The sequence below is a fragment of the Mus caroli genome, chromosome 5, assembly GCF_900094665.2.
Source record: "Mus caroli chromosome 5, CAROLI_EIJ_v1.1, whole genome shotgun sequence".
Taxonomy (NCBI): domain Eukaryota; kingdom Metazoa; phylum Chordata; class Mammalia; order Rodentia; family Muridae; genus Mus; species Mus caroli.
In genome coordinates, this window is record NC_034574.1 from 92,909,328 (window position 1) to 92,930,507 (window position 21,180).

The 21,180-nt window shown below is 40.5% G+C and overlaps 1 protein-coding gene across 5 annotated transcripts in view; it reads right to left on the reverse strand.

Annotated features, from left to right (window-relative positions):
• The window catches only part of Hnrnpd (heterogeneous nuclear ribonucleoprotein D), an 18,307-nt gene extending 3,378 nt beyond the window's left edge, over window positions 1-14,929 (reverse strand). For 2 of the 5 annotated variants that reach the window (XM_021162876.2, XM_029477414.1), the window contains exons 1-5: window positions 14,351-14,928; window positions 12,487-12,543; window positions 3,035-3,203; window positions 1,813-1,974; window positions 439-570 (exon numbers count right to left, since the gene is read on the reverse strand). In XM_021162876.2, the coding sequence (XP_021018535.1) occupies window positions 439-570; window positions 1,813-1,974; window positions 3,035-3,203; window positions 12,487-12,543; window positions 14,351-14,577 (747 nt within the window). In that variant the 5' untranslated portion in view covers window positions 14,578-14,928. Of the gene's footprint in view, window positions 1-438; window positions 571-1,812; window positions 1,975-3,034; window positions 3,204-12,486; window positions 12,544-14,350 lie in introns of all 5 variants that reach the window. The other 3 variants (XM_021162879.2, XM_021162880.2, XM_021162878.2) reach the window with 3 other exon arrangements.
• Window positions 14,930-21,180: the final 6,251 nt, after the last annotated feature.

The following is a 21,180-nucleotide window of genomic DNA, read 5'->3' on the forward strand; positions in this document are numbered from 1 at the left end:
AGTGAGTTCCAGGACAGCCAGGACTACACAGAGAAACCCTGTCTCAAAAAACAAAAAACAAAAAAACAAAAAACAAAACAAAAAACAAAAAAACAAAAACATTTTAATGCTGGTGGTGACATACACTTTTAATCTTAGCACTTGAAAGACAGAGGCAGGTACATCTCTTGAGTTAAGAGGTCACCTTATTCTACAGAGCAAGTTCCAGAACAGCCAGAGCTACACTGAGAAACCCTGTCTCAAAAATACAAATAAATAATAAAAGTACATTATAACAAATACATTCCTGCTGCTCAAGATCACCTGTGACCCAGTAAGTAAAAAGTAACTTCGTAAGTAAAAAGTGAGTAGGACCTTAAGCACCCTAGATCCTAAAACCAAGCATTACATTGTAGCACCAAGTTTTTTTAAGCCACTCAATGGATACTTTTAACTTACTTTACTAAGACCAACATTGTGGTATTTCTTTTCCATTATCTTCTTCACTGGTTCCTCTTCCTTAAAGGTAATAAAACAGAACCCACGCCTCTTATTGGTCTTGTTGTCCATAGGGAGCTCTATGGATTCAACCTGATAGCAATAAAACAAAGACTTAGTATTCTAGTTTGTGTTCTATTGTCATTAATAGCTTATATACTACAGGGAAGGTAGCACAAAGAAAATGCATTTAATTCTCAAGCTATATTCTCCTGTCTCCCCATTTTTCTAATTAAGGATATTCTTCAATTACAACCTCCAAGTTTCCTAAGGCCTCACACTTAATCATAAGACCAATTGTTAGTGGTTTATCAATATTTCTACCTAACTGAAGAATCACAAACCCAGAGCGCCACAAAAGAACAACAGTCATTTTAAGAGAGGCAAGGCAGACTCTGCACTTGAGAATATATATATATATATATATATATATATATATATATATATATAACCCAGCAGCAGTACTGCAAACTGAAGAACATGTGGCTACTCCAGGCAGAAGCTACAACTGCAGTCTTAAATGGCTGCTGCTGAATAGGAAGGCAGTAGCAATCCAACTTTTGCTTGTTCCCACAACCACACAAAAAAATTTATATACCTGGATTTTTGTGTGTAGTATTTTTGAGTGTTAAGCATTTCATTTGTAAGTCCTAGCACAAAAGCATGTATTCTTATTTGAATCAAGTAAGAGATACCAGCATACTATCCTTGGAGACCAAAGCTACATATACCTCAGCTTAGATTTAAGTATTAATTCATGATAGGAACTGGTAGCTCATTATGTCACTAAGTCTAAAGTCTCATTAAACTGTACTTACACATATTTGAGTTGGCAAGATGCTAGTCTGTCCTTATTACTTCCTTATTCTTAAGTGTCTCCTTCCATATCTCAGTATGTTAACCATGACCACCTCCTCATACTGCCTTCCTGTTCTCTTCCTTCCACTAAATTCTGAGTTAAGAATGCTGTCCAACTCAGACACAATGGGTCATTCCTGTAGTCTATGTAGTATAGAAGCAGGAAGATGTCTTAAGTCCAGAGTTCAAGGAGAAAAAGAGAAGTACAAAGTCAGACAGCCTACATTACCTAACAAGACCCTTCTTTGCAGTTGGGGATTGTTTATTTCATCTTTGTATCTGTTACTTTATATATATATATATATAGATGCTCAAAAATCAAGAAAAAAAATACCCAATCTTCAGATCTGCTCATATCAATATCCTTATTACCAAAACAAAAGTACTTCACAACTCTGAAAAAAACAGATGGCCAAATCTACTTAATGTGCCATCACACAAAAATGTTGACATAAATTGCATCAAAACACAACATACCTCACCAAAACCACCAAAGTACTCTCTTATTTTTTCTTCAGGTGTGTCTGGAGAAAGGCCACCAACAAAAATTTTTTTGACAGGCTCTTTTGTTTTCATGGCTTTGGCCCTTTTAGGATCAATGACTTTCCCATTCAATTTATGTTCTTTCTGATCCATGACCTAAGGAAATTAAATTTTTCACTTTAATATGTGAAACTTAACTACTGTTCAGAAATAAAATACTTACAAATAATCACACAATGTACCAATACCATGTCAACTGGCTAAACTGTCAAGTCACAGAGTAATTATGACATCAACTAACACAAACTAGTGCCCAAGTATAAAAGTCACTGAGGCCCGGCATGGTGGCGCACGCCTTTAATCCCAGCACTCAGGAGGCAGAGGCAGGTGGATTTCTGAGTTCAAGGCCAGCCTGGTCTACAAAGTGAGTTCCAGGACAACCAGGGCTACACAGAGAAACCCTGTCTTGAAAAACCAACCAAAAATAAAAAAATAAAAATAAGTCACTGAGAATTGATGTAGGGGAAATATCACCCCAACTGAATTGATTACTTGGTAACCATCACCTTTAACCAATAACAATGTAAACAATGGTTGCTACTTCCCCTCAGTGCAGAACCAAAATGACAATCAGAAGTTGATCATCCTGTAGACATTTGACTGAGAGAACTACTCGATTCTGAGAATCAGAGTAAAGAGGGGAAACTTTATCTAATATTATTTTAAATTGGGCCCTTTTTGCCAACTTGTCATACTGTTTATAACATGCTAATTAAGACTTCCAAAATCCCCCTCTATCCTCTTGGAACTGAACATAAACAATATATATACTAACCACAAGCTATTGCCCCCAGACAAATCTCTGTCCTTTTTAAGTCACTTTCAATTTAGGAAGGTTGGCACATGGAAAGTATCAGTAAGTAATTCCATAAATCTACCTCTCCCTCCAAAAAATATACTGGCACAAACAGGGTGTGTTCAGCACCTCTGCTGCCCCAACACTTGGAAGGTAGAGGCATGAGGCTCAGGGTAGTCCCTAGCCATGTGTACAACTTGAGGCCAGCCTAAGCTACACAGAACCTTGTTTCAAACAACAAAAAATATAAGAAATGCATCTCTTCTTCCTTATAAAAGAGAACATATAACACAAGTTTACTGTATCAAACTCTCCAGGTTTCATTAATCAGAATATATGTATATATATATAACACACTACCTTATCTACACTCTCCGACTCTTTAAATAGCACAAAGCCAAAACCCCTTGATCGCCCTGTGATAGGATCTAACTTCAGAGTGCAGTCTACAACTTCACCAAATTTGGAAAAGTAGTCCTTCAGATCTTTCTTTGTGGTGTCCCAGCTAAGGCCTCCTATAAACATTTTCCTGTAAAGACAAAAAGCAGTATTAAAATGTTAAGAAAATTAAACTTTGTCTTACATTTACATACATCAGTAACACACTTTTCTCTTTTCAAATGTTATTCTTATTACAGACACCTTCCAAACCCTACTGTTTAAAGTTCCACTCAGCACTGCTCCTTCTGTTCAAATACAATACTGAGCAAGAAGCTATTTGCTGATATTTATATACATATTTATATTTGCATGCCAAATAAAAGCATTAGTTTTCTTTAACAGATAAAATCTTCGTTTCTAGAGTCTATCAAATCTCATTACAGCCCCAGCATCCTATCTACAGCAAGGCTCCTTTCTCTGCTTTTAATAGTTCTCCCATTTGCAGAACTCATATATAAAATGGAAAAATGCTAAGTCCTCTAAACTGTCAACTAGAGTTTTTCACGTGCAGGACTCCTTCAAGACAACCACAGTCATCATGTAAACACCCCGACAGAAAGACTTACCACTAAACCACATCTAACTAACTTAGAGGATTTACTTACAGGAGCACCTCAGTTAACAAGTAATAAATGTTTAGGCCTGTAAAATGGTAAATGGAAAACACTGCAGGAAAGGCCATTAGAACAAAGTCTCAACATACAGCAAAATGCCCAAAGCAGTTTCTGGTAATCCTTTCTACATCTGCTTGTTTTACCAGTAAGTTAGTAGTAGTAATTATAAAAGAAAACCTGTACCTTTTACTCTTTAAAAAGGTCAAAATGAAAATTTAGTAGTAAACTGATAAAATTAGTCCTATACAGGCTACACAGTTGACTACTCAGAATTCGCTCATCTTCATAAGGGTGTGTGTGTGTCATGGAAAAGAATGGGAAAGACGCCAACTTTCAGCTCTAGAAAGACAAATAAGCAAGTCTTTCATACGAAACATCTCCACTTTGTAGACTTTTAATAGGCTGCCACTACAGCCTATTCTGGAAATAAAATGGTCATTAGTTTATATTCGCCTCTAGTACATGTGTTTTAACTGGAATGTTACAGAGTACTCTTACAAGTTTAACTTAATGCTGATAACAAAGCTAACTTTTAATTCAAAGAAACTCTTAGGTGGCATATTGAACTTTCCATTTAAAGTTAGTGTTTCAACCTTGAACATATTATAGAGCAAGCCCCAATTTTCAAGACATCCTCAAAGTGTCTAGTCCTAAAATAAGATTTATAGCCATTTAATTTTATAATCAAATAAATATAACCAAAACCCATTATGTACATTTTAAATATCTGCTTATTCCATTGAAAACTTAAGACTTCTCAACATACATTTCTTTCAATTAAATAACTCCTAAAATATAACCCATATTTAAATATCCATTGCTATAAATAGTGCTTTACCTACAGGTCCAGAATACTACTTTAATCAATGAAAACTCATTGCCAATATTCAGTCTTTCAAGGTGAGGGAGATGCTAGTTTTTTTAAAAGAAGAAAAGACACTGACTAGAAAGCAACAGTCTCTTAGATATCCATTATCACCTTCTAGAACAGAAACAAACTCAGCTGTGACTTAGCTACCTAATAATCATCTGTGATACAGAATTTCCCCGTAACTGATTAATTTGTAACGATTTCAGTCTTGCCAAACTAAAATTATAATAAAAGACAGTACAGAATAATAACAAACCTCTAGAACAAGAAAATTCTGTCTAGTGAACCAATTATCAAGACAGAATTTGTTTTTACTTCATAAAAGCAATGGGTAGGGGAAATGTCCTTAATTTAAAATTGTTATGTATACTTCTTTAATGAAAATAAAAGATAATAACATAGCACATAGAATAAGTCATCTACTATTTTAAGTCATATGACTTCTTTTTAGATAGAAAATTAATTTTCTGAAATATTAGATACACATACCAACTCATCAATTGACCTAATGAAGTGCTCTGTAAAAAACAAACAAAACAAAAACTTTTCCACCCATAACAGAGCTAAAAATGTTCACGCAAAACTCTTCTGTTAATAGATGGCCCTTTATCCAGAATATTAAGTATTCTGGTCAACATTTTTATTTATCACATTACATTTCTTTCTTCAAGTACTACTTGCTCTATCTAATCGTCTTTTTAATCCACAACTATTTTGAATGAAATATGTTAAGACAGTGACAGGGTCTCACACTACAGCTCAAGCTTGCCTCAAATTGGTGGGAATTCTTCAGCTTCCAGTGGAGCTGCCACAATTAGTTTCAAGGAATGAGATATTCTTCTACAAACCACACCCTGCCTTCAATACAACAGTCCTGAGTAACAGCCTAGGGTCTGTTATCTCTATTAAGCTGCTTTAGTATGGTCAATCTCTGAAACTGGCTATGTGACCAATGCGGACCGCACTCGTTTAGCTTTTAAAACACACATTTTGTTTAAGTTTGGCCAACAAGCCATTACTCGTTCTATAACGAAAATCTCCCTTCCACACTGGAAAGAGCCAGGTAAGTTTTCCAAATTTTGTGTGAAGTACAACAGCTTCTGAGCTTATGACAAATATATCAGTATTTTGGTAGCATAAAAGAACTGGATTTTTCTTGTGCTTTAAGAAAAGCTGAACAGGCCGGGCGGTGGTGGCGCACGCCTTTAATCCCAGCACTTGGGAGGCAGAGGCAGGTGGATTTCTGAGTTCGAGGCCAGCCTGGTCTACAAAGTGAGTTCCAGGACAGCCAGAGCTATACAGAGAAACCCTGTCTCGAAAAACCAAAAAAAAAAAAAAAAAAAAAAAAAAAAAAAAAAAAAAAAAAAAAAAAGCTGAACAGATAACCAGAAAACCCAATACATTACAAAATCCACAACACTGTATTCTAGCTTTACTAAATAGGAAGTATGAAATCCAACCCATTTTTTTATTCTGTAGTCACAAGCTTTAACTATATAGTATACAGCCTAGTGATTGTCCACTAACCTTTATAAACAAACAGGTACCTACTGTAGGATCTCTAGAATACTAACATGAACTTCCTCTCAGTCTGAGATTCCTTAATATTAACACTAATTTGGATTACTTTATACAGCCATATGTTGTTTAAAGCACAATACCTACTGTCTGTCCAATAGGGAGCCTTAAACGAGAGGTTTACTTTCAAGTTGCTATTCACTCCTGCAGAGATGTAAACACTTTTTAGTAAGTCAAAAGAACTTTAAAATTTCTAAGTAGCCAATTTAAAACTATCAAGAGAATTGTTTAAGTATCAACAACATGATTCTTCATGCTGCAATCTAAATTTAAATGTGATCCTTAGTTCTAAGTGAACCAATAATCCCAGTTAAGGAACTTACTTCCACAAGGGTCATCTGTTCCCCCCTACTGTATTTTTTTTGAAGTCTCATTTAATCCTGCCTGTTCTCAAACTTGTAGGAATCTTCCTGCCTCAGCCTTCCCAGTGCTGAGTACTGTGATAATATATGCACATCACCATGCCTGCCTGACAAAGTTTGATTTCTTTCTTTCTTTTCTTTCATTTTTAGAGAAAGGGTTTTACTGTGTAGCCCTGGCTGTCCTCGAACTCAGAGAGATACACCCGCCTCCCCTATAGTTTAATTCTTTAGTCATACTTATAAGCAAACTACTTCAATGGCCCAAAGAAAAGATACAAGTCTATTTAAATTAGCTCTTGAACAGTGTAAGTGTTTTCACACTTACGGGCATGTGTGTGTTCTGTTTGGGTCATGCATGTAAGTGTAGGTACACCTGGAACTGGTGTTTCAGGTGGTGTGCCTTGGTTCCTCTAGTGGAATGAGCCTTTATAAATGTCGTTTCTGAAGTCCTCTCCCTACCCTACATTTATGCCAAGATTTCTTAGTAAATAATTAAAAGCACTAGGCAACACCTAACAAGCAATGATGGCTGACAGAAAATGTCTTATTAATTCCTAATTAGCAGGGTATGGTGGTCCATGACTACAATCCTAGCACTTAGGAAACTAGCAGGAGGACCAATAGCCTGAACTACTGTTTGACTCTGTCTTAAAAAAATAAAAAAGAAAATACCCTCATCCTCTCCCAAGTACATAAAAAGCTAATTTTTTCCCAACTATGAGGATCACTGAGTTTAACAACACTCCAAACTCAATGGTAAGTATTGTATCTAAAGGTGCTTTCCCTGAGGCTTTTACCCTTACCCCAATTTTCAGATAAAACAATGTTTAAAGTCTTCCATCAGCTCATTATCTTACATAAAAAAAATACACCAAGTGTTAGCTCAATACATTTTTTTTTGAGCCATATCGGCCCATTCACTGGCATCCCTTATAGTAATGTTATTCAAGAATACTTACTTACAAAATTCTTCTGGTACTCCATCATTAAAGCTCAACTTTTAAAATGCTACAATGCTAAACTCTAATAAAATCTCCCTGGCATGTATTAATTAACATTTTCCTTAGAAATTAGGGTTTATTTTAAACATCATCATGCTACTTCTAAGAATGAGGCCATTACTTTTTAACACTGGACAACTGTCAGTAGGGATACACATATACCATGTATATAAAAACTATCCTGGAAATAGTTTGACAAACCCTTGACAGTAACAAGACTTGGATCTGATGTGGTTAATGGCATTTGAAAACTACTTTTTTAACTATTTAAAACTGTATTAAGTTTAGCTAATCAAAAAAAAAAAAAAAATCCTCAGTAAAGTCTACAAGCCAAGGTTAGCTGCCCACTGTTAAACAGGCAATTCCTCAGTCAGTTTTTTCTATATTACGCTTTTTAAAGCTAAGTGTTAAAAAGGATCCTATTATACAAGACTAACACATAAAAGAGCAAATATTTTCAAAGCAAGATTTTAAATTCTTTTATGTTAAATCTCAAACTTCAAAAGAAACCTAAATCAACCAGCATAAAAAAGATAACTAGGTTGAAAACATCTTCCCAGTTTTCCCAGGAAAACTGGAGACTTCCCTCCTTTCAGGAGGCAGAATCTTTGGGAGCTTGAAGACAGTTGGTCTACACAGTGAATTCCAGGCCAGCAAGGGCTATATAGTTAATAAGATCCTATGTCAAAAATATAAAGAAGAAGAAAGGCAGGCATAACATCTAGTAAATTAAACACAACAGCTTTTAAAAATAAACCTTAAGAGCTTTGCTTAGTATTTTCAATATACTAACTTTCTAAAAAAACTCCAATTTATGATGTAAACTCCTACTCACCTAAAGGTTCAAGACTGGGGTGGGTTTCCTAACCTAGGTTAACTAAGAGCACTAGCGATTCACAATCATTTCAGTTTTCTATTGGTACCAGTTTAGATATGACTAATGAAAAAAGAACGGATGACTACCTTGCTTAAGCCAGGACTCTAGATTAAGTGTTCCACCACCAATCCAAATCCCGAACCCTACCATCTTCCAATGCTTTAAAATCACATTACTTTTTAATATAACAAAAACCTGAAGATCGTTCCCAAAACATTTATCAGTGGCTTTTTCAGTATTGTTGGCTGTCACTTTCCTGTCTAAGACTAGAGCAGACATAGAGAGTGGATTTCCTGATTCATGTATATTATTTATGTATGTAGTCTCAAGTGCAGACAAACATTTCAGTATAGAACCCAATACTTAAAGCTATCACTATGAGACAAATGTCAGAATGAAGTAGTCTTCTCCACTCTAAAATACTCAAGTACATAGCATGAACATACGAGTTTAACACTCCAGAAACTAAAATATGCTTACCTTTACTCCACAGGAGTAAATCACTGCCAGTAGCAACTATTAGGGCATTGGATAAATACACACAAAATAGGAAAGCAGGCTGTGCAGTCAGTCTTCCTACGGTGAGCATTGTTTCCAGCAAACAGATCAGAAAACCAAGTAAAAACGCGTTCTATTTATTATCTTAGACCACAGTGGAGGAAGTAACAGAAACAAATCCCAGGCTTCCTGCATCCAGTTTAGTGTCCTATTTACTGTAACACTGAAGCACAACTATAGTCAGATCAAACCAGCCAGTTCCATATCACTTCATTTGCTTGCATGCACATTTGAAGCAGAGTCATTAAGTGAAATAGGAAGTCAGTCTGTGTTTATGTCCTCTGACATGGCTTTTAACATCACCTAAAGGATAAAGATGATTAATTATCTTTCCTAATGGCCTTAAGTCATAGCAAAATGAACTATGAGGTACATATCTACATGCATCTACCAATCTAACTATAAACATGACATGTCTTACATACCTCAGACTACCCAGGTTAAATTACTAGAACAATATATAGAAGATGTCATTAAACACAAAGAAAACTTGTTGAAGTTTAAGGTGTTGTGTCAAAAACAAAAAGTTGCCAAGAAGTGGCACTCCATATCTCTGAGCTAAAAAGTGAAATCCTGTCTTGGAAAACAAAATACTGAGACTTTAGATGCTATTCCAGTCTAGTCCTGGGACTGTTTATTCCATCTCTCTCCTACAGACACCAAGTGTTATCGGAATCTAGTATTCCTGGATAGGGATATGGCTCAAGAACACAACATTGGCCACACACTTAAGAAGCCTTGCGATCTATCTCCACTATGGACAGGAAAAAACACTGAATATTCTTCCCCTAAATCTAAGGCTTCAGCTTCCAATTTTACCAAAAGAAATTAATATGGACACACATGTACTTGGCCAATAAATCCAATCTCACTAAATCAAAAGGCCAGTCAATCTGGCACTTCGATACTCTAGAAGGTGTTGTCGTCGTTCCCCGCCCAGAGCAATGTTCAAACTGTTCCAGTAACATTGGGGTTTCTATTATACTCTCCAATATTTTAAAAAGACGTGTGATCCCCTTCTCAAACAGCAGAGAACAATCTCCACAAGATTCCACCTGAGCTCACACACTAACGGTCCCAGGCCAGCTGTGTACTGCCCTGACAAGTGCTCCACTGACAACTCAATGAAACTGTCATGCTTCCTACTCAACCACATTCTGGAGGTGGGGGTTAGGGTGGGAATGATGAGTCATTGTATCTAAGCTGGTAAAACTGTCTACAAAACTGACACAGTATACTAGGTTTCCAATGTTCTTTCAATTTCAAAAACTGGTCCTCCATACAATGTGGCATGCACATTTCAGCAGACACTACCTACCCCCAAAGAACCAAAGCACTATAAAAACTACACACTGAAAGCAAAATGAGGATTTCCAATGCAACTAATTATATCTAAGAAATAACAGGGATCTTAAATGTTGTAGATAGTAAAGTGGCCAACAAGATGAGCAGAGTCCAATCCCCAGGACCCACATTACAGAATGAAAGCAGACTCACTAACCTCCTCATACACACGTGACCCCAACATCAAAACACAATTTTAAAGTAACTCAGAAAGCAATTTCACTATGGTAATGAAACACTGTTAAAGTCATTAATCTTGAAACAAGGGTGCTTTTCTAAAAATAACTTCATGTTCATATATGAATAAACAAAAAAACATAATAGAACATGTCGAATAACAAACTCATTTTTAAAAAATATTTTAGCAGGAAAACCAGGAACAGTAGCATTTACCTACAGTCCCCAACACTTGAAGTGGACACAGGAATATTAGGCCAAGGTCAGCCTAGGCATGTAGGAGACCTTTGCTCAAAACTAGTACTTCAGATGAAACTTCATTTTAACAGGAGCTTAAAAACCAGTGTTTTTAAGACATTAACTTCACAGGGCATTTAACCTACTGACTGGTCTCATCTCCACTACAGAGACTGTGTTATTAAACTGGTGTGGAAAACAGAAACATGGAGTGTATACATATAGATACCAAAAAGGTATGCTTAAAGATCTTCACTGTTTTGCTCAGAAAGTCTAGCATCTGCAACAAAACGAAGTTGGGTAAACTGACATTTATCAAATCAAATTAGAGAAAGAGGTGGGAAGGACAACAGGGGACATCTGGTCACAGTGGCCACACACCTGTAGTCCAAGAGACTTGGCAGCTGAAGAGCGCTTCCTAAGCCTGGGCTACGTAGTGAGACTATCTCCAAAACAAGTGCTGGAGAGTAAGGATGCCATCTAAGTTCAAGACTGCTTGAGTAAAACCTACTACCTCAGAAAGGCTGCCAGTGGAGACCCAGCATCATCTATCTGGACTGTTCCATAACATTTACATTTAAGTTATCAAACTTTCTCCAAAAACTGATCCCAGATGCTCTACAAGCATTTGCTACTTACTGAACGAGGGGACAAAGATAACTTTTTTAAACAGTAAAAACAATGACCTTCTAATCTAACACATGGTCAATTCAACTTACTACAAACAACTAAGGTTCAAATAGAAGTCAAATAAGGTTTATTTTAATTTGCCATCATGAGTCAACTTACTGTGCCCAGCAGGCACTAAGACAGAATATTCATCTAAACATGATTATGTCACACTCAGACCCTAGTTTGTTTTTTTCCATTTTGTTTCTTCTTTTATCTGTTAAACTACTTTACCTCCAACTTAAAACTGGACAAATATCAGTAGACGGGAAGTTTAAAAAAAACCCATATAAAATTTAAGTGTTATCCAAAATAATTTAATAGAATATGGTAAGTACAGACATAGGCAATGTACTGGCTTTCTAACCTCCAATGGTAAAGATCAAAGTATGACCCTAAGGGCAGAGACTGACATTTCAGGGGGGAGAAGTGGGGTAAAAAGAATGCTCAACCTACCAGCCTCCAAGGGAAGTCATGCAAATGTGAACACATGTCAACCAACTGTAATTAACATCCCAGCCAAATCACACTGAAAATAAAAAGCCTGATAAGAGCTGTAGTGGAAAGCCACATTTAGCCCACCTATGAATATATACACAATGCTTAAAAGTATACAGGACTTTGCATAAAGCATAGTAATACTTAAGGAACTGTCTACTTGACAGAATACTTCAGTATAACATGCAAGACATTTTAACACGCAATATCTTTATCAAGTAACCTTTATATTTAGCATTAAGCTTAGAATTTAAACAAAAATATTTCAACCTAATAAAAACTAAATGAAAATACAGTAACTTTTGTTTGCCCATATTTAAAAGAAAAATTAATAATTACATTTAGTTTAGGTTGGTCAAATTGTCAACTCATCATGCATTACCACAAACCATATCACGCAATGGCGTTCTTGCCCACAGATTATTTAGGGTATCTAGAAAGGCCTTACATCCCAGGCACAAGACTCAGCCTACAGTATTAATGTCTAAATCTCCTGGGACTCAATGGGCAACTAAATTACAGAGCCTCTGCATGTTATGACTACTGAAATCTTTATAAGACAGAAATAAAATGTAAAAGTTTTACCATTCTTCCCGCTGTGCCGCCGCTGCTTCAGTGTGTCGTGGGGAGGAGTTTGAATGGCTAGGGAATTAACAACCGGTACAGCAACCAATCAAAATTCTAGTTTTAGTTTTTGACATTGTTAGGGTTAAAAACTAATTCATTTATATTTCAGTTCAACAAAAAACTACAAAGACAGCTAGCTACTTTCTAACTTTCAAAACTCAAGGGTAATAGAAAGCCTGCCCCAGTTACACAATTAACCATTTTGGTGCCTCTGTCCAAAGAACAGAATTCAGAAAGCAAAAACCAAAATGTTAAAAAAAAACTTAATTTCTTCAAATATTTAACATGTATTCCCTTCTCAAATTAAGCCACACATCGTTCAATATTAGTTCCATTTAATTAAATTCACTTCCCATCCCACCCTCAACTCCCCACTAAAGCCAGTACAACCATTAGCAGACTGCAGAGAATCAGCCTGAACTGAGATTTTCTTAAACATTATACTCCAAGTCCTTCTCCACTGTCCCAACACCCCTACAAATTTTATACTCTTAACCAGTAGTGGAAATCACGGGTTAAAATGACACCTTTTTAAAAAACTTCCCACCAAAACTTTCTCCTGGTCACAGTGAAAAAAATTGCATACGCACAGCCCCACTATAAAAAGTATCGAAACCGTAACTCAAGATCAGCAATCTGTAATGGGAACAAGAAAATCTAAGGACCCGGATCGAACCCCCTTTCCTTATCTCCTGTATGATACTCAGCTCCCAAAGGCTGCATTTTAACATTATTAAAAGCAGCTTCTGGTGGCGACATAATAAGTTACTTCAATTAGAGGAAACAAGTTAGTATTTTAAAAAACCTGAAAAAACTAATTCATTGACCAGCACAGGATTTATTGCGTATTAAAGGGCGAGTGGGCTCCTTTGAACAATAGTGAGAGGGTGAGACTGAGAAGAAACCAAAACAGGCTCCTGGGCACTGAAAAGGCGGGAGAGAGACGTAAAAAATGTAGTTGCACAGACTAAATAAGGAAAGACTACTATCTGTACAAATAGGCAACCCAGAATCTGAGGGCGCGAAAAGGGTGCATAGAGAGAATAACTTGGCAGAATGGGGGAAGGGCAACCGCAGGCGGGAGGTGGAAGAGCCCCAGTCAAGTACAGGCCCCATCGACCAGGAAGGACTTAAATGGAGCCCGCGGAGCCAGACCAACGCGCCAGCAGACCAGGGACATCGGCAGGCCCGGTCTGTCTACAGCACAAACGCAGGGCCTGTAAGGAGCGTGTCGTGGTGACAGCGTAAAGTGGACAGAACGAACGAGTCCTAAGACGAAAACTATTTAAAAGCACTGGCCTGCGGCCGACGCGGGAGAAAAGAGAGGTGGACAGCCTACAGCTTTCCCAAAGCAAGAGCGTGTCAATAATCGCACCGTCTCGGGGACGGGGGCGAAGCGCCCGACCAACCTTGGCAACCCTGGTAAAAAGCTTTTCTGTGCGTTTGCATTTTTAAGCCTAAGAGGTTAGAAATCCGGGAGACGTGGGGGTGGGGTGGGAGGGTAAGCTCCGACAGGCGGGAAAAAATCCTGGCGGCCACATCGGTGGGAGGAGACCCGCGGCGAGGGAGGAAAGAGGGCGGGCCGCGGAGTAGCATGGTGACGGCTAAAGGTGGAAACGTGTGTGATGGGGGAGGGGGCGAGCAGGCAGGGAAGGAGGAGATGCAGGCCCGGGGGGGAGCCCGAGGTACAAGAGGGGCGGCCCAGCAGGCGACTGCACTGGGGCCTGCGGGCGGGCGGGCGGGCGGTCGCGGGAGCGAGGCCTAATGGCGGGGNGGGGGAGGGGGCCTGGCGAGCGGCTGCCCGGGGCCGCCCCTTACTCACCCTTCATCCTCCTCGTTCTTACTGGCGTCGATCTTGGCTCCCTCTGCCTCGGCGCTGCCTCCTTCGGTGCCTCCGGCCGCAGAGCCGCCGCCGCTCCCGCTTCCCGCCGCCGCCGGCCCCTGCGCCGCCGCCGCCACCATGGCTCCCTCCTGCTCGCCCGCCGAGCCGCCTACCGCCGCCGTTGCCGCCGCCGCCGCCCCGTCCCCTCCGAACTGCTCCTCCGACATAGTGCTACTGCCGCCGCCGAAGACGACACCCGCCGCCGCCGCCGCCGCCGCCGCCGCGAACCGAAACTAGCAGCAAAGTAATCCCCGCCGCCGCCGCGCGATGCCCGCTCTACCTCGCGAGGCACCCTAGACAAGGCGCGCGCGTGGCTGCAAGGGCTCCTGCGCCTCTCCCCGGCCTGCCCCCCTCGCCTCCCACTCTCGCGCAGCGCGCTCTCTCGCTCTCCCCGGCTGCACTGAAAAAAAAAAAAGAATGAAGTAGCAGCGGCGGCCACTCTCGCCTCCTCCTCGCTTTAATGGCGCCGCCGCGGACCACCTAAAATGGCCGACGGAAGAACGGCGCGTCCCGGTCACGTGGCTCCGGAGCGCGCCCTTTGCGCCTCCCCCGCCCCCGTCCACCGCTAGGCCCCGCCCCCCCACGCGGGCCCCGCCCTCCCCGTCCCTTTCCGACTGGCTCTCACGCCCGGCGGTCGCGCGGCGCGGGCCTTTAAAGAGGACCGGAAGTGGCGTGCTCAAGAGGGGCGCGCGGGTACCATCGAGAACAAGGAGCGCTGGTTCGAGGGCGCGGCTAGAGAGGCCTCCCCCGCCCCCGTCCCTTGGCCCCGCCCTTCCGCGGATTCCTGCGGTTGGCAGGCGCGGCCGACCTGGAGGGGTGTGGTTCGTCCATCCCCCGCGGAGACTTCGTGGAGGCTGCCCTCAGGAGCCCGGGCTGTGGGCCCCGGGACCTGCGTGGGGCGGCGGGCCGCGCCTGTGCAGTGCTCCGCCGTCCCTGCCCGCGCCGGGTGACATTGAGGCTCCGCCGCGGCGCTGTCCAAAGGCTTCTTGATGGTCGAGGCTGCCTCTTCTCAGAGTTGCTTCCCTAGTCTTAACTTAAGCTTTGCCTCCGTTATTACAAGAGCTTAACGCCGGCCACGATTCTTTGAAGTCACTATGGATTGGGAAGTGTATGTATTAAGGTCGACTCCAGGGCTTTTTTTTTTTTTTTTCGAGTTCCAGTCCTTGTATTAAATAGGATATATAAATGTCATGAATCATCTTTACGAGGTTTCTGGGTTTGTGGTGTTGAGGTGGCGATTTTATAAAAAGAAAAAAATGAAACGCCGTTAGGCGTGTGATTCACGATTTTAAAATTAATCGTTAAGAAATCTATTGGAATTCCTACTCAGGAGTTGAACTTTGAAGCTTCCTGCAAGACTTAGAAGAAAATGGAATTTCTGTTTTGGTTTGGTTTGGTTTTTTGTCGTCAACCACTCGACTGCTTAGTAAGTATCCAGTTTCCAAACAGGATTTGAAGAAGTTTACAAAAGACAGCATACAGGGACAAGACTTCAGCCCAGCTAATTAGGTACACGCTGTAATCCCAGAACTGTGATCCCAGAGAAGGGAGGAAGGACTGTTGAGGCCAACCTGGCATTACCCCTTAGCAAAACACATAAAAAATTTTTAAATAAATGCTTCCCATGGGGTACTTTAAGTCAATTTATAGTAACTGTACATAATCTGAAAATCCCAACGATTAAAACAAGATTTATCGCTACAGTTTGTTACAGAGTCCATAAAATGAAAGAATATGCATCAAATAGTGGAAATGTCTTCAACATTGAGCAACTCACAGACAGGCAACCGCCAAGATGATTGACGGAAAAGAAGTGATTCCACATTTTTCTTTACCATCAGAAATACTGACCAAATAAGATGACTCAAGTCAAATATTGCAGGTTGGCAACAACTTGGATGAACCCGAGGTTTTTATTTATCCTATGGATTTAAATGATGAGCCTTTTAGAAACACTGGTTGTAGTGGTTTAGAGATTGGCCCCAAAGGCTCCTATGTTTGAATGTTTTAGTCACCATGCGATGGAACTGTTTGGGAAGGATTAGGAGGCGTGGCTGTGTTGGGAGATGGTATTCATGGAATTTGCTTTGAGGTTTCAAAGGCCATACCAGGCCTTTCGGCCTGCTGCCTGTGGATCAGGATGGAAAGCTCTCAAGCCCACAGGTCATTGCCTACCCTGCCTGCTTCCCACCATGTTGACACTGGACTACCCCTCTCAAATTGTAGCAAGCCCCCAACTAAATGCTTTTCTCTTACACATTGCCTTGGTCCTCACAGCAGTAGAACAGTAACTAAGACATCACTTTACCCAAAAAAGTTCACTTTAATTCACAGGCAGCCCTGTCGCTACTGGAATTTGAGTGTTACTCAAGAGTTCTTCACACTAAGGCCTACGTGCCTTGTTTTGTTTACTTTTTTGAGACAGGGTCTCTAACCCAGGCTGGCCTGGAGATCACTGTATACTCTAAGGTGGCCTCACACTCCGGGCAGGATTCCTGCTTCAGCCTCAGGAATGCTGAGATTATAGAGTTGAGCCACCACTTTTAGCCTAGGCCCTTAAATTCTATACCTTGTGTCATTTCCTCCAACCTGAACTTCTTTTCCAACTGTGTGATTTCAACCTTATTGGCCTGGTGAGCTATCCGGCCTTCAGCATCCCAGTCAATGTCATTGTATCTGTGGCATTTCACAGATCCCTCAGGGTGAATTAATCACCCCTTTGCATAGCCCCATTATCCTTCTTTATTTCTGCTCTTCTTAATTACAGCCATCTAGACACCATTAGTTTTTGAAGAACAAAAATAACATTCCTCTATACCCTAGTTATATTTTTCACACCTATATAAAAACAGATATTATATAAAGGTAGAAATTATGTAAGATACTGTATTGACCCAATAATTACTCATTGAATTTTTTTTTTAATGATCAAAATCTTTCAGACTTTTTTTGCCTAGAGAATTCAAATGGCTCTCCTCTTTCTCTCACTTTATCACTGGTATAAATATACCCAGAGATTTCTTGATGTATGAACTTTCTTAAAGAGGAAAAAAAGAAAAGGTATTTTCTAAGCTTTATTCCACACATAAGTGGTTGGGGAAGCTACATTTGACTTTCCCAAACCACTGGAAAGGAAGCAATATCACCCCTCAATGTCCAGGCCATCAAAGCTTCCTTCCTCTCAGAGGCTTCTGAGTTTGTTTCAGACAATGCTGGGATGCTGCTGCGTGAGGGCCTAGTAAGAACAGTTCTGATCCAGTGCTTAGCAGGCCCTAGAGTCAACCCACAGCACTACCAAAAATCAGCATGGATTTGATACTTTGACTGGAGTCACTCTCTCCAAGACAAGGTGGCCCAGAGATAAGGAAACAGTTTTAACCTTCTAGATGCAATCTACAGGTAGTGTGGACGGTTTACTCAGACATCAAATGAACAGGACCAAGAAGAAACAGCAAGAAGAGCGCATTGCTACACAAAACACACAAGCTCAGAGCCTTCAATCACGTTAACTAGCATGTGACCAGGATGGGCCCTTTATTTGCCTGAAGAACACCCTCAGCAGGATTAAAGCATTTTGTTAAGAGTTGGTTTTGTTTTTGTTGCTAGAAAGATGGCTCAGCGCTTAAGAGCACATGCTGTTCTTGCAGAGGACCTGGCTTCAGTTCCTATCATCCACAAGACAGTTCACAGCCTTCTGTAACTCTATTCTCAGGGGACCTGACACCCTGTTTAGCCTCTTCTGGTATCAGGCACACAGGTGGTGCATAGGCATGCATGCAGTAAAAAAAAACAAAAAACAAAAAAAACAACCCATCTGCATACAATAAAAGTACAGGTGACAGTGAATGCTGACATCAGAAGAAATTGTCTTCCTCAGGGAAGCACACACCAATTGGTTACCCAATACCAAATGGTCAGCCCTGAAAACATACACATTCAGGTTACACTATACAGACTGAGCAGGGTGTATTTATATATTTAGGAATACACACAAACATATATACACACACATAGATAGATAGATAGATAGATAGATAGATAGATAGATAGATAGATAGATAGATAGATAGATAGATGACAGACACACATACACACACACATATATGTAACAAAAAGAGACCATGAATTTAAAAGAGCAATGGAGGGGCTGTGTGGTAGGGTTTGAAGTGAGGAAAAGAAAGGTGGAAATGATATAATTGTTTTATAACCTCAAAACAAAAAAAATTTTTTTTTTTTAGTTTTTGTTTTGTTTTGTTTGTTTTTTCGAGACAGGGTTTCTCTGTGCAGTCCTGGCTGTCCTGGAACTCACTCTGTAGACCAGGCTGGCTTCTAACCGCCTGCCTCTGCCTCCCAAGTGCTGGGATTACAGGCGTGAGCCACCACTGCCCGGCTGTTTTTAGTTTTATGATACTAGGTGAAGCTACCCATTTCTCAGACAATAAGCCTTCATATCAGTCTCAGTAATCAATAAGTTCTCATTCTATTCAGAAAATATAGAGGTTCATCAACTATTAACAGGTTTTATTTTAGTAATGAAATCTGCCTACAATAATCAGTTCTACCTGTTAAACTGAAATATCAAATGGGTGCCTTTCAACACAATTGAAAAATTACCACTCAAAAAATGATGTGGTGGCCCACACCTTTAATCCCAGTACCTGGGAGACAGAGGCAGGCGGATTTCTGCGATTTCTGCATTCGAGGCCATTCTGGTCTACAGAGTGAGTTCTATACAGAGAAACCCTGTCTCGAAAAACCAAAACAACAAAAAACAAAAACAAAACAAAAAAATCAAACAATAAGAAAATTTAGTCATGATACTGCGATGTGGCATACCCAACGATCTATGTGATCCCTCCACTTTGAAAACCAGAGACGTCCTGAGTTTCAAATGTCTGAAACTATACTTTTGCCCACAAACCTACTTCCTCCATCTTCCTGACATCTCCACCCTCTCCTGCAACCCTGCCAAAAACCAGATAGTCATTTTAATTTCACCCCGCCCATCCACTCAATTAACAGCTCCTACTTTCAAAATGCCTCTCAATCCATTTTTCTTAGAAGTTGCATATGGGATGCACAGTCCTAGCACAGAGAGGCTGCAGCAGGAGGATAGCCTTGATTTTGAGGTCAGCCTGAGTTTCAGAGTGATAGCTTGCCTAAAACACAAAACAAAACAAAACAAGGAAGTAGAAGTTTCTTCAATGCTGAAGTGGTTTCTACCTAGATTTCCTTGCATCAGACACGCAAGACGAGGCATGATTAAGTTTCTGGTGTCGGGAATATACATGTATGAAAGAGTCTCTAGTCACATGGAGCAAGCTTACATCCCAGTGGGCAGGACAAATGATAAGTCGATGTTGTCATTTCATATAGTGACAAGAAAATAAGATGTCGTGGGGGCTGAACGATGGCTCATCAATTCACACACACTGCTCTCGTACAAGTCTGGTGTTTATTTCTCAGCACCCACATGGCAGCTTACATCTGTCTGTAACTCCAGTCCCAGGAGATCTGACACCCTTTTCTGGCCTTCAAGAGTACCAGGCATGTACATGGTACATATACACATATGCAAGTAAGCTCACGTGTATAACAAATCTTTTTTTAAAGCTGCAAAAGATAGACCAGAGAATATAGTTTACAAGAAGAGACTCCAAGGAGATAACCAGTTGTGATGGTTTGTGTATGCTATGCTTGGCCCAGGAAGTGCCACTATTAGGAGGTGTGGCCTTGTTGGAGTAGGTGTGTCACTGCTGGCATGGGCTTAAGACCCTCAGGCTAGCTGCTTGGAAGTGAGTATTTTCTTAGCAGCTTTCAAATGAAGATGTAGAACTCTCAGATCCTCCTGCACCATGCCTGCCTGGATGCTGCCATGTTCCTGCCTTGATGATAATGGACTGAACCTCTGAATCTGTAAGCCAGCCCCAATTAAATGTTGTCCTTTATAAGAGTTGCTTTGGTCATGATGTCTCTTCACAGCAGTAAAACCCTAACTAAGAAACCAAGTAGAACTTAGAGCAGCGGTTTTCAATCTTCCTGATGCTGTGACCCTCTAACACAGCTCCTCATGTTGTGTGACCCAAAACCATAACATTATTTTCATTGCTGCTTGGTAGCTGTAATTTTGATTCTGTTTTGAATTGTAAGTATCTGTGTTTCTAATGATCTCAGGTCACGATGCACAGGTTGAGAACCAGGACCCTAAGTGGAGAAAACACCACACAGTAAGCTTAGGAAAGGGGACCCGAGGTAGGAGAGTGCTCGGTGTTCACGTGAACAAAGAAGTCAGTGCTGCTAAGAGAAGAGGGGAAAGGAAGTGTAGTGGATTGCATCTGAGAGGAGGGATCCAGGGATGACACCACCCAGAGCCTCCTAAGTTTTGTTTTCATTTTTTAAGTTATGAGGAACGTAAAGGGCTTTGGACAGATTAAAGTTATTAACTTCCTTAAACTGAAATGGATAATTTTGGGTGCTTTATAGAGACAGTGTACTGTGGGAAAGGCATCAGGATGGTGAATTAAAGAGATAGGATGTCTTCTGTCAATAGACAAATCTACAAAAACAATGTTATTTACCTGTGACTAATAATTTTTCTGAATGCTGTCACCTGCACAGAAAAGAACATTTTAATGACATTAAAAATGAGACTCGGGAGGCAGAGGCAGGCGGATTTCTGAGTTCGAGGCCAGCCTAGTCTACAAAGTGAGTTCTAGGACAGCCAGGGCTACACAGAGAAACCTGTCTCGAAAAAGTCAAGAGAGAGAGAG